This window comes from Octopus sinensis, unplaced genomic scaffold, assembly GCF_006345805.1.
Source record: "Octopus sinensis unplaced genomic scaffold, ASM634580v1 Contig02842, whole genome shotgun sequence".
Taxonomy (NCBI): domain Eukaryota; kingdom Metazoa; phylum Mollusca; class Cephalopoda; order Octopoda; family Octopodidae; genus Octopus; species Octopus sinensis.
In genome coordinates, this window is record NW_021826031.1 from 284,452 (window position 1) to 298,791 (window position 14,340).

At 35.9% G+C, this 14,340-nt stretch overlaps 1 protein-coding gene across 1 annotated transcript; it reads left to right on the forward strand.

Annotated features, from left to right (window-relative positions):
- On the forward strand, positions 1 to 14,123 carry LOC115227351 (tetratricopeptide repeat protein 30A-like). Its single transcript, XM_029798216.2, has 7 exons — positions 1 to 132; positions 277 to 694; positions 725 to 1,041; positions 1,521 to 1,634; positions 4,451 to 4,593; positions 8,669 to 8,729; positions 13,683 to 14,123. The coding sequence occupies exons 1-7, from the start codon at positions 1 to 3 to the stop codon at positions 14,121 to 14,123; spliced, it is 1,626 nt and encodes a 541-aa protein (XP_029654076.2).
- Positions 14,124 to 14,340: the final 217 nt, after the last annotated feature.

Here is a 14,340-nt window from a genome sequence, read left to right on the forward strand (position 1 = left end):
ATGCAGGACTATGTCCAGGCTGCTGATATGTACGAAAGACTAAGCCAGTTGTATCCCAAAACTGCCCAATATCGTTTATATTACGCACAGTCGTTGCTAAATGCTTGTTTCTATGACGAGGCAATGCGAGTGGTGAGTAAAGTGGAGGAATCGGATTTCAAAGACGAAGTAAAATCACATACCCTAATTCTAAGACATTTAGAATTCGTTTAGCTGTTTTTTACGCAAAAAATGATTTGCAAACATGTAGAGTTAGTTAAATATATTCAAACATAGGCCTTATTACTTGAAAGCAACCACAACGACCTCGACTCTGTCCTCAAATATGGATGTATATGCTACAAAGTAAGTCCCATGTTACAATCACAGGACGGCCGATACCACGACAGTCTGAAATATTTTGAAAAAGCTGTCTCTATCAATGGATCTACTCCAGAACTGCTATATAACATGGCAGTCTGTCATTACAAACTCCAGCAATATGCAATGGCTTTAAGACATGTTGGAGAAATTGTAGAAATGGGAATCAGAGACCACCCAGGTCTTATTCTACAAAAAATTGTAGAACTCGGAATAGGATCGTCAAGTGATGGAATCGACATGCAGAGTGTTGGAAACTCCCTAATTCTCTACGATTCGGCAATAGTGGAGGCATTCAACCTGAAGGCAGCAATTGAATATCAACTAAGCAACAGTAATGATTTATGATTTGACGGAAATTAAGTTCAAGCAGCCAAAGAAGCCATTTCAGACATTCCTCCGCGTTTAGAAGAAGAGTTAGACCCCGTAACACTCCACAACACAGCTCTGGTCAACATGGACACCCAAGCCAATCAAGGATTTGAAAAATTCCAATATTTATTACAGCAACCCACATGGCCCGAACATACCTTCTCCAATATTTTAATTTTATACTTAAAATACGGAGTTTGTAAGTTTGGGTCACTTTTAGCACTACGACGTGGCTGCCGACGTGATGGCGGACAACGACTACTATGTCGAACATTATTTGAGCACAGTATGGATGTTTTAGTCACTCCAGTACTTGCGAAACTTGCTTGAAGCGACCATTCTAAGCCGACAGTCTCCAGAAGAAGCTTACAAAAAACTAGAAGCACTGGCAGCCCAGGAAACGGATGTTTTAAGACAACTTGGCAAAGAGGTGTTGTGAGTGTTTTAGTTTTAGGTACAAGAATGTCGTTCGCAGAGAAGTGACGAAATTTTGCGTAAAAAAGTGGACGAATATGACGAGGCTTTGGAACGGTACGAAGAGAATTAAATAATTAGATTTCTGCCAATTTTGATGCAGCAGTCTAAAATTTACTGGGATGTAGAAAACTATCAAAAAGTCGAACGAATATTCCGTTCTTCGGTGGAATTCTGCAACGAAAATGAAGTCTGGCGACTCAATGTGGCTCACGTGCTGTTTATGCAAGAAAAGTACAAAGAGGCAATTAGTTTCTACGAACCAATCGTAAAGAAAAACTATGAAAACGTACTTTGTATGATTTCCATTTCAGACTGTCGACATAAGTGCAATAATTCTGGCCAATTTGTGCGTTTCTTACATCATGATCAACCGGAATGAGGAAGCAGAGGAAATTATGCGCAAGATTGAGAAGGACGAACTGCAGGCATGTTATGAGGAGCCAGAAAGGAGGATATATCACCTCTGCATTGTCAATCTAGTCATCGGGTTGGCAGTAGACACATTATTAGGACACTTTACTGCTCTAAAGGCAATTTTGAGTTTGGATTGTCCCGAGTGATGAAAAGCATGGAACCCTATCAAAAAAAACTTTCCGTTGACACTTGGTTTTATACAAAAATCACGTTTTTGTCGTTGATAAATCACCTGACTCGACAACTTGTGATAATCAAAGACATCATTATTGAGGACTGCATTGCCTTTCTGGAGAATTGTGAGGGTTATTTGTTGTAGAATAATTTTAAGAATATGGCCAGACAGTTCCCGCCAATATTGATTGTAAAAAATCAAGTAATCCAGCCAAAAACACGGTGAGTTATGAAGCTAGACTACTCAAGAGTTTTCTCTTGAGATTTTTAGATTAAAATTTTGATTTTATTTGACTAAATAATGGAACTCTTTACCTTTTTTAATTTTATGTTAATTAAATTATTTATAATAAAATATAAGCGTTGTTGTGAGTCATGGCTTCTGCATTTGTGACAAGTAGCGATCTTGAATATGTCGGCATAAAATTTTGTAAAGAATGGTATAATACTTGTAAATAATTATATTAGTAATAATATGTTATATGCCAAGGAAAACAAGGATGAAAAACGTCTATACTACACTGTATTTAGCCTAACTAACAACGCAGTGCAGAAACTGCGGATATTCCGTTCTTTCTGACAGTCCATGTCTCTTTGTGAATAAAATAAGACATGACGTCGAGTAAAATACCAATTTGTGTATTTAAAGTGAACTGAGCCGCATTGTGAGTGATGTAATTACAGACCCCACACTCCCACGGACCCGTGAGCATCATTGTCCGCGATGTAATCACAGAGAGGCGGTGTTTTTCCAGTCCCGATCTGTACATCCTGAAGTATTTTGGTGTCGTTTTATGCTCAGGCTGCCATGAAATTATATTATGTTTGTACCAATATTAACTGCAAACACAAATGGACTCAGTAATTTTGTTAAAATTGAGTTTTAAACTTTTTTCTTTGATTGCATTTTAATTTTTCATTATTTGGTAGAGTTTAGTTTTATTTTTTCGACTTAGCATATTTGAATAACCTAAAGATTCAAGAATTCGATATCGTGTAATGGATCTGTATTATTGAGTCTTCTTGGAATTAATTTTTAAATTGATTGTGAAGACTTTATGACTAATGCGTTTAATACTGTTGCCCCAAAATTTAATATTCGTCTAAATTTTATTTTTGTGCTTTAAAAGTAATTAATTTTGCCAAAAATGTAACGAAGTATATCTTTAAACGTTACAGCTTATTAATGAATTTATTTAGAGAACTAAAATTAAAGAAATAACAATGGGTTTATCAATTTATAACAATAAAACTGTCGGAAATGTTTTTGTTTTACTCTAAGATTTATTGTACCTCACTCTGTGACAATAAAGTGTGAATTTGTGCTATTTATTCCAGTTCTTTTCGAGTTAGATTTTTTGTTAAACTAGACAGTGGCTTCATTTAAATTAAAATAAGTTAGTTAAACATATTTGTCATACGGGAACTGAATGTTTTATGCATATTGTGTGAAGTATTCTATGACAATGACCAATCATAAACTCATCGGGGTCTTTTTCTAACAAATAAACAAAGCCCTGATACATTTTGAGTTTTATATCTTGATTTTATTTTTTAATTCGATCTTAATGTTAGGAAATACAACTAACCAGTAATCTGTTATTAGACATATTTTTACTTTTCCCTTTATTTCGTATGAGAATTCAAATCTGTGTGACTTCGATAAAGGCCAAATCTTGGATCCAAGATTCACTTTTCATCTCATTTGTGTTTTGACCTTTCATTTCCATTCAGATTTTAATCGCTCTTTCAAATGCAGACATTTCTTTTATATGTTCGGCAACTGTATTTCTGATCAAAGAAATTTCTTTAAACAAATGCGCATAATCAGGACTGTTTTCACAAGACATTTTTGATGAAATCGCCATCACAATATGATTTCCCATTCATTTCAAGCATTCTGCTGATTTCATAATTTGCAGTAGCTTATGCAGTACTTCGATTGTGATTTTTTGTGAAATGAGCCTTGACGAAGTCAGATTATTTCGTAATTCATTAAGCTTTAAAACAGGCATTGAACCTTTTAGTTAATAAACAACTTAGTACCTTCGAAATAATCGTATGATCTATGATTGGAATTGTAATTCCGTTTTAGGTTGTATTCTTTCGGTATAGCGACTACATATCAAACAATGTATTTTTGCATCTATCGTTGCACAAAAATCGTCGGAATATAACAAATTCGTGAATAACTTCATATTAGGACCCCATATTGTCTCTTAGCTTTTTAAGCTGCTAAAAGCAATTTTTTTATTTAGTTAGTCACCAAATAAAACATGAGGTGCTCAAGACAGTAGGATGTATATCTACAGACTTATATTGTTCTTAACAAGATTTCGGAGAGTATCTCGGTTGATGCTCGCCAATCCTGAAATATAGTCATGAAAAAACTGTCGAAGGTCTATAGAGCCAGTCCTTTTCTAAAATTTAGTGTGGAGAACCACCCTTTGTTTACTTCGAAAGCTGAGGACTTGGTTAGGCAATTAATTAGTTTCTTTTTATTAATAAAAATTGATATAGTCAGTGACATTGACTTTATAAGCGTTTTCTTAGTAGTTTATTATTATTAAATTAAATTTTGTATAATAGTTTTTGTTATTTAAAAACAAATAGTATAATTAATGGTTCTTTGTGATGTGTTGTACATTTTCAGGATTTTGTCAACGTTTACAAAATTTATAAAACCCTTCTGGAATGTGCCGAGTCCTTCCTAGCAGAGCACGATCAATGTAGATTGGAGGACCTCATGCCACCCGAAACAGCAGGTCAAATTCCCCATCTGGAGGAGAGTTGTGAGTAAGCAGAAGTTAGGCATTTATAGTCCAAAATTGCTTGATTTGGACCAACCAAAAGGACGAACAGAACCTCACATCAACCTCCATACAAACTTAGAAAATTTAAAGTATTTATTTATATTTAAAAATGAAATATTTATTAAAATAAATATAATTAGACTTAAAATGGAGGACTCCAAAAAACGTCTTCTCGACAACAACTACATTCAAAAACGAAGAAAATATCAAAGCTATTCTTCCCGCCATTTATATCCAGGAATAGTATTTCCCGCCATTTTACCAGTAGACAAGCAAAGACAAAACCATGTCTCCATTCTCCAACACCCTGGCTTTGACCGTCCAGGTCTTCCGTCCCAACAACCCCTCGGTTGGTCCCCTCTTGTGAGTGCAGAATTCCCCAATCCCCGAGCAAGAGTACGTCGTGTTGGGCCACCAATACCTCAGCAACCTTCGGGATGCAATTCGGTGTCCCCGGGACTTGGAAATTGCTGGAGATTTAAGTTCCCGCGTAGAATTAGAGGTTAACCACAACAGAGCATCGGTTTATGAATTTGTGAGTATTTGTAGGATTTGTATACGTCTGGTCTTTTCTATATTGGGGATTCCTTCTACGATGACTGTAGGAGTCCCTTCTCTTTGAAATATAGCTCGTAATTGGCTTGTATTCTGACTTACAGGCCAATAAAGGAATGGGCGCGAAATTTTACAGGAAATTGTAAATGGCGGGAAAAACTGTCTAAATCGGGAGTATATAAGATGGAGGGGACTCAATTTAGTGATTTGACTCTGCAGTTGGGATATCCCTACGTTTATATGCATCAGGGGAACTGTCAGCATGTTGTTGTGTTCTCGGATGTGAGGTTGGCTTTTTGGGTGATTTGTTAGGCTACTCACGTGCAATGATGAGTTGGATTTTGGGAAGTACCCTCTGAGAATAGGCAAGTCAAAGCGGCTGAAGATGGCATGTCAGTGTTGTAAGATGTTTGTGGCGAGATGGATCACTACTCAGAACAACCTGTGTCCTCATGACCCATGCTATTTGTGTCAGTCGTGCTATTCCTTGCTCTGTTTTGACGAAAGTGGCAATAAAATCGGGAATTTTGTGACTCATTATTATGCGGAGTCTGACTTTGTTCTTTGATTTTTTATTATTTTTTGAGGAAAATGTTTTTATTTTAATTGATCCAACTACGTCTACTAAGATTTAAAGCCAGCTTGTTTATGGAGGGTCGTGTAACTATGAATTAAGCATACTTTTAGTCTTTTGTTATATGGAAAGAAGTTGATTTACTAGGAAATCTGATCTTTCCTGTTTTAGAAGATGCATTAATTCTTTAAAAATTTCTGTAAGAATGGATTAGTATCTCTATATTAGGTTATGTAAAGAAAGAATCCGAAATGTTTGAGATCAAACACAATTATTTAAGTACCATAGGTAAAACCGAGCAATAGAATTTGGCGAGCAATAAAATTTTTAAAATGAAAAAATTATTAAATTGTAGTTCTTTTAAGAAATTTCGAACCATTGCTTACCTACGGGTTCGCTGAGATGGATGGCATTATCACTAGGCTCAAAAAGACGAGACGATATGCCATCAAATTGGCAAATGGACTCCAGCTGGACCAACCCATTCCTCAAGAGATGGAAGACACGACGTAAACGATTGGAAGTGTTCTTGAGAGAGCCTTTTCTCCTCCAATCTTGAATTAAATATAAAAAAAGAGGGAAACAACGGAGAAGAGGCATACGTTGTCTTATTAACTTTTTCTCTCTTTTTTCGGCTTTTCCGTTATAATAAAAAAATTCATTCATTCATTTAGTAAATTTATATGTTCGAATAAATTCATTTTGATAAAAAAGGATTCCAATTTTTAAAGTATTTTGAATGTTTTTTTCCGAATTCACAAGAGAATCTGTTCGTTTAAGTTCTTTATTCTCACCATCAATGGTTAAAGAATTAAAATTCCTATTAAAGTAGTCGCGTCTCATCTTATTCCGCCAATTTTTGATTCATGAATTCATTTTGATCGACTAAAAATATTTAAAAATTAAATTCTTGAAAAATATGTCACAAGACAATTAAAAGTATTGAAATTCCAAAATTCAGATTAATAAACTTAATTAAAATTGGTTATTTTAATTTTGGCCACATTCTGCGGATAGACGTCGCCACTCCTGCTAACATTGCTATGTAAACATATTTCATGCAATGCGGAGACGCATTCCAAGGAAGACCAAGGACAACACTTCCATCGGTGCTAAATCAGGATCTCAAAATTATTGGGAGGAAACTCGAAACTGCTGATGATCTCGACAACCTGAGAGAATTGGCAAAGAGGAGAGGCATCTGGAGAAGTTTGTGTGACAGTATTGTTGTTCACGCAGCACAAGGGAAGCTTAATTAGTTTTATGACTTCTCGGGAGCTCTTTTAATAATAATATTTTAATTTTCATATGGCAAAAATAACCATCTTTTTTAATCTTGATGTTTTTATTTTATGAAATTCAAATATTTGTGCAAAAAATACATTTGTATACAAATTGACAAGTTTTTGATTATTTAATAAATATCCGTAAATTAAATTTGAAAAGCGATGCTTATAATTCTCAGTTATTCTGAAACAAGTTAAGGTCGATGCTAATTTATTTATTTATTTTTTTAGAGTGATTAGTTTATTACGAAAAAAGAATTCGGTCAAGTGTTGAAAGCTTCATGGACGGGAAGCCGACGCGATCGAGAAAGATTTAGAACGTACTATCGCAAGGGATATCCGCTCGAAAAACCATCTTGATTCGCGGGCGTCGCCTGTGATAGCAGACATGCGGGACCCGATCTCCTGAACGAAGCTGATTGCCTTACTGCCCAAGGAACCGGAAGTCTCAACCGCGAATGGGAGGAATTGGAACTTTTCCATAAGTGAGGAGTACTTCCGCATCTTTTTGCATTTCGCGGTTCTGACAATAGATCCAGGGGCGGATGCGGACATTAGGAAACTAATAAAAAGAATCAAATAAGAACACACATTAAAAATCATAATATTCTAATTTAGCAGTTCATTAAATAAATCAAATTTTCTTAACTTCCAACGGCTTCTCTACAAATAACCCCAACCCAAAACCACTTCCTTGTTTTCTGTGAGCGTGTTTAAACGCACTCCCCGACTTGAGTGCCTCGAACAAACTCTCCATGATCCCCTCATTCGCCCCATACTTACTCAAAGTCGCCTTCCGCTTGTTAAGCGAGTTCTTCCTACGATTCTCATTCTCCTTACGATTATTGATCTCGTCCACCGTGTCTTTAAAAATGCCACAAAATGAAAACCTTGAACTGCTTACTGAATTTGGCAATCGACAACCTCGTTGTCCACTCCCCCGGCCTTCCACAAGGTTGATATCCACCTCTGTCGACACTGTCCAGGAGTCTTCATCCCCACACGAATGGCCACGTCCCCCCAGCGATATCTGGTCAGTCCATTCGTCCTCATGGCTGCCAACAATCTCTGGGAGTGACCAGGACAGACAACCTCGTCCTCCTCCACTCCCCACGTTTCTGGACATGTTTCTCGTTGTACCGTTTCTGGCACTCCACTCTGCTTCAATTGGACATGTACAGACTCAGTCACGTAGAATAACATTCTAACCTTCCTTGAAGGACACTCGGTCACCCAAACACAGACTGTCCACTACTTCCAGCAAAATGTCATCCTCGGCTGACCCCCACGTCCTGCATACTCCACACAAACCACCTGTTTTGATGCGATAACCGAATCTTCTGGTACCTCTGCAGACAAAAGAAGGTTTGATCTTCAGTCAGTGGGGTTTCATATTTTCCAAAATAAGATTGCATGAGGTCATAATTCAGAGGGGGCTCATATGCATTCGAGTAAGTAGGTGTATATTCCTCAATAGATTGCCAAGGGATATCTTTTGACCAAATATCTTCATAAAAGGTGTATGTATTGCCTGCCGCAAGTTGTAAACGATATTTTAACATCTCGCTCAAGACAAACAGAGAACATGTTACCAAAGAACTAACTAATCCAAATGAAGTCCTTTAACTTTTTTTCTTTTGTAGTGTGGCCGATGAGTCAATTTTTAATTTGGAATCGAAATCTTCATTTCCTAAAATAGAAAAAGTTTGTCTGTTTTATGTCCACCAGTCATAAGAATATCAACCAGCAATTTTCCGAATTAGCAATCTTCATGGCTGTCAAACATTGTAAAATTTGTACTATTTACAACAAAGGAGTCGAGAATTATTACATCAAAGAAAATCAGATATTTCCTTTGATAGAACTTTTTGTCAGTTATAAAAGTTGATACCCGAAAAAATAAAAGATCGTGAGTTTATGGAAGAGGCTAAATTCTTTAAGACTGAATAATAAAAAAATTCATAAAAATGCTTGGCTTCAGTTTAAACAAAAATAAATCAAAATTGGTGATGGAGTCTATGAAGCAAGGACACGTTGGGGACGTAATTCGCAAAAGATAAAGAAAAACTATCAAAGTCAACATGTTAGCAAATACAAGTTGATTTCTTTAGTCTAAATCAGTGATTCTCAAGTGCGGCCCCTAGGATTTAATTGAGGGGTTTATGTTTCTATAAATATTTTATTTTTTGTCACGTTTTTTTATTTGTTGTTTTGATGTCGAATTCTAAACGTTTTCGAAAATTTTCCAAGGAAAATAGGATTTTTAAACTCATCTGGGAAGAAAAATATTTCATTATTCATTTCCAAGTAGTATTTATTCTCCGCAGAACGCAAACACGTATTTATATTGTTCGTGGAGACGTAAATTACGGCAATTTTTGCGAATTTACGTCTTTTTTATTAAAACGGCGTCAATTCCGGTTTGTTTTGAAGGTAAATTCGTAATCATTAAATATAAATAAATTTACACCTGCTCTCTGTGGTAATGCCTACTCTGTTGAGTGCCTGCAAAGACTCCTTTGTGTTTTATCAAATTTGTTGCAACTGTGATAGACAGGTGGAATGTGCATCTACACTACAACAAATGCGCTATAGGCGAGGTTAAATTAGAGAGGGGCATATTACAGGGCGACAGCATGTCTCCGCTGCTGTTTGTTCTCTGCCTAGAACCGCTGAGTAGATTTCTCACTGGTCGATTCAAACAAATGTCGATCGAACATGAAGGAGGATGTTTTAGCACCAACCACCTCATGTTCATAGACGACATTAAATTGTTCGCTCGGTCTTGAGAGATCCTCCACTCAATGGGCAAAGTCTTGGAAGGTTTCATGAAGGCCGTGGGGCTGGAACTCAACTACAACAAGTCGGCGACTAACAACCCTGTGTGCGGTGACCTAGTCAAAGTCTCGGAGGAACCCCAACGGTATAAGTATCTTGGTGTGGTTGAGAGCCGAGCGAAATTGAACGAGTACGCCATCCCATTGCGAGTACGCGATCTACTAGGTTGTTCTGATCGAATTCGAACCGAGAGATGAAATGGACCTTATTTTCCGAGAGTACTCCGAGAGAATCACAAAAATTGCTGCAGTCCTGAGATGCCACAAATCCAACAAACCACAGTCATTCACCACCGACCAGAGGGTGGCAAAGTCCTTGTAAAAATCCTTGATTTCTGGAAGGAAGTGTGGATTGTGGCTGTTATGTAATTTATTAACTTGTCCTTTCCGTTGTTGCTGGGGATGTTGCAGATCTGCTTTTAACTAACAGTTTTACTTTCTCGACAGAACTTATTCTGAATCCGACGGCAGGGGCCCTCCCTCCGTCCGTAGTTCATGTAATTCCCAATGGCCAGGATTACCTAGGTCAAAAACTTGGCCTTACTTCAATGACTTGGTCAATTTTTTGGAGTTCATTACGCTGTCAATGGCTGACTTTAATAAAAAACTGGTCTTCTTTAGGAAGGTCGGCTGCCGACTCCTTACCACTGATGTACTTCTTAAAAGTTTCGATCTTTCAAAAATAGTCAATATATTCACCTCCTCCTTGATGGGAGTGATTTGGCGGAGAATTTCAAGGCTCTCCATCTCCTGTAGATGTTTCTCATACCTAATTGTTTCATTTCTCGACAACCTGTCCAAGGATTAAGTCAGGCATTCTCAACCTTTTTTGTTCATCACCCCCTTAGATATTTTATCGCCCCCTTCTCCACATACAATTTAAAAATTTTTGGGCATTGTCCCTTAATTGGTTGTTTTTTGTACATAACTCAAAAATCAAAATATAAAATAATAAATCAAATGTAAAAAATTGAATTTTTATTAAAAATTATTAGTGAGACCCTTGATATTGATGTTTACTCGCTAAATATTCTATGTCGGGTTTAATTCTGCTCAACTTTAGGCGTATATCGCCTCTATAACACACTTCCAGTCTATTTCTTTCACATTGTGTATTATGATTGACAAAACTAAATCCACTTTCAACTAAATAAGTGGTAGGGAATGTCAATAGTACATTACTCATTTCCTTCCATAAATTTGGAAATTTCATTTGTAGATCTTTTGATTGCCAAAATTTAGAGATACCATCCTGTTGAAATCTGTGAATATATTCTTCATTATATTTCAATTCAATTATCTCTTCTTGGATTGTTTCGTTCATATCTTCTGGCACACATGAAAACGGATCAATCATCCATGCTTCAAATTCAAAATCAAACGAATCTTTGAATCTAGAGATATATCCGCTTCTAGTTCCGTCAAATGTTGACAATATGTCATAATATTGCTTTGACTAAAATATTTACTTATCTCAGATAGTTGTGAAATGTTTCCAAACTGATTTATAAAAAAATTATGTCGATAAAGCAATAATTTTCTTGCAAATGTTTTCATTATTCTTTTGCAATCAATCATGTTGACAAAATTTCCTTGAAGAATAGTAATTTCATATAAATTTTGTAAAAATGCAATTCAAATAGAATATATCATTTTTTCGTGAAATTATCTCTTCTGCCAAAACCAAGTCTTCTTCAGTCTGCAAAAATGCGACTATTGCATCATAAAAATTAACAAATCTTTCTAAAGCAATTCCTTTTGAAAGCCATCTTACTTCCGTGTGTAATAAAAGTCGAATAAAATCTTCACCAGCATCCTTACAAAACTTTCTAAAAAGACGATCACATTTGCTTCGTGTTTTTATTCTGTTAATTGTTTTAATTAAAATATTGATGTAAATCAGGACATATAGTCTGATGTAAATCAGGACATATAGTCTTCGATACCAGTTGATGGCGATGTAAAATACAATGAACCGTAATGACCCATGGATAAAGATTGATGTAAATCAGGACATATAGTCTTCGATACCAGTTGATGGCGATGTAAAATACAATGAACCGTAATGACCCATGGATAATCTTTTTAATAAGAGAAACAAATCCCTTATATCTTCCAACCATTGACATAGCACCATCAGTCGCACAGGAAACCAAATTTTCAAATAATATTCCATTTGTTTCAAAAAACCCTTTTACTACGGAATATATTGACATTCCAGTTGTACAGGTTTCCAATAATTCGACAAACAATAAATCCTCATTTAATACACATTCATTATCGAAATACCTAAATTTTATTAAAACTTCGAAAATAACCTCACAAATCCCATTTTATTAAGCGGCAACGAACCGGCTAAAAATCAAAAAAATTCAAGAAAGATCTATCAACCTACTGAAGAACCATACCGATAGGGAAATTGTCCATAGAACACTGGAGTCTCTCGTAGAGGCAAATGGGGGGGATCGTGGAAATGGACCACAAACAATTCACCGTACATACAGAAAGTGTGTGGGGTCAAGGTCGGAACATCGTGAAAAGATGGCTCGACTGTTGAGAAATGTCGGAATCACCTGAACGTGTTAGTTAATGGTTAAGAAGGTGATTTTGTTTGGCTTAAATAATAATAATAATTAAAACAGCTTTACTATCTACAATGACGCTTTCATCAATTTGTAATGAAAACTTACTTTGCTTCAGTCTTTCAATAAGGATTTCCTTTACATTGTCACCCATTTCATCAATTCTTCGACGAATCGAATCATTGCTAAGAGGTAGACTTTTAATAATTTTAGAAGCATCTTGATGCATTACATCCGATATTATTACTTCCAGTGATGGAATTATTACATTTTCTGCGATAGTATGAGAACTGGAAGTTTTCGCAATAATTTCAGCAATTTTATAAGAAGCGATGTGCCCACCCACAACTACATATAAATAAATGTTAAATAAATAACCATCATGTAATGCCTACCGAAAAAGGACTTCTAGATCTAAGACCCTGGGACATCGTCGTCTCAGGGCGATCATGCGGGCAGGATCGAACCTTTCAGTAGGATCTCCCTCGTTCAGATCGGCGATCACAGGGATTATTATAGTTAACTGGCTTACCCGTCTTTGGTCTTTAATAAATAAATAAATTATATTATGTGACATGGGCGACTATGTCGCTATGGGCAGCCTGTCCTTATACGTGTTTCTATGGAAACCGTAGAAAACGTATTAAATATTGAATATAGCAATTTATATATGGAAGAGTGTAGATTAATCAATTATTCTAATTAAAAATTGCATTTGAATTATCTTTTAAAAATGGCTTACCCAAAAGTATATTAATTTTAACAGCGTGGTTTCTCACACTTTGTGATGTTTGGGTTTAAGGGTTACGTCAGAAATATTAACGAATACAATCAAATTAAGGAAGCGTTAATCGGGATATTCCCGGAGGATATGCATGCTCGAAGCAAACGCCGGTTTGCCAAAAAAGAAAAACAAGGAAGAAATCATCAACGGGGAGATAAAAACAAGGCACCGAAGTGTCTCTTTCCATGCGTATCCACAATTGTAGTCATAGTTGACGACACTTCTCCAAGACCATCCGAACAAACTAAACGTTGGAAAACTACAATTTGACGAGACAGCTTAAGGCAGTGGTTCTCAACCTGGGGTCCGCGAAAGATTCCAGGGGGTCCGCGAGATTTTTCTGAAACTTTATTTAATGTTTCTATTTAATGATAACAATTTTAAATTAATATATAATAGAATTAAATCATAATTAATAATAATCATAATTAATATATTATATTATTTATTTCAGGTGGTAGAACAAATAAAAACTTCATGCCATCAAAATTTCGCTATACAAGTTGATGAATCCACCGATGTAGCGAACTGTGCTCAATTAATAATATTTGCTCGTTATGTCTATGACGGAGATTTTAAAGAGGAATTTTTATTTTCCTATTCGCTTGAATCGACCACTAAAGGAGAAGATATTTTTCAAGCAATTTCTATGTTTTTTGACAGTGTTGGGTTATCTTGGAATAATGTATGTTGTTGCACAACCGATGGAGCTCCAGCAATGCTTGGCTTTCATTCTGGCTTTAGAGACCAAGTTAGACTTGCTAACCAGGAAACGAAACATATGCATTGTATGCTACATCGATATGCACTTGCTGCAAAAACATTACCTTCAGATTTAAGATATGTTCTCGATGATGTCGTACATATCATAATTATATTAAAAAGAGTGCTTTAAATTCGCGCATTTTCAGACTTATTTGCGAAGAATTTGAAAAGGATGGAAAGGCTTTGTTATTCCACACTGAGGTGAGATGGCTATCTCGGGGAAACATTTTTGCCAGAGTTTTTTCTTTGAGGAATGAATTATCTGAATATTTTATTCGCGAAAACAATTCCAAATCATCGGAATTTATTTCGAAATTAATGGATAGTTCATGGCTATCTAAACTTGC

What these genes read in the sequence shown, in the direction of transcription:
- LOC115227351 (XM_029798216.2), top strand. Translation starts at nt 1, where the DNA reads ATGCAGGACTATGTCCAGGCTGCTGATATGTACGAAAGACTAAGCCAG. An exon ending in CATCTGGAGGAGAGTTGTGA is followed by an intron (nt 4,594 to 8,668) that starts GTAAGCAGAAGT and finishes TTTCTTTTGTAG; the next exon opens with TGTGGCCGATGAGTCAATTT. An exon ending in CATTTCCTAAAATAGAAAAA is followed by an intron (nt 8,730 to 13,682) that starts GTTTGTCTGTTT and finishes TATTTATTTCAG; the next exon opens with GTGGTAGAACAAATAAAAAC.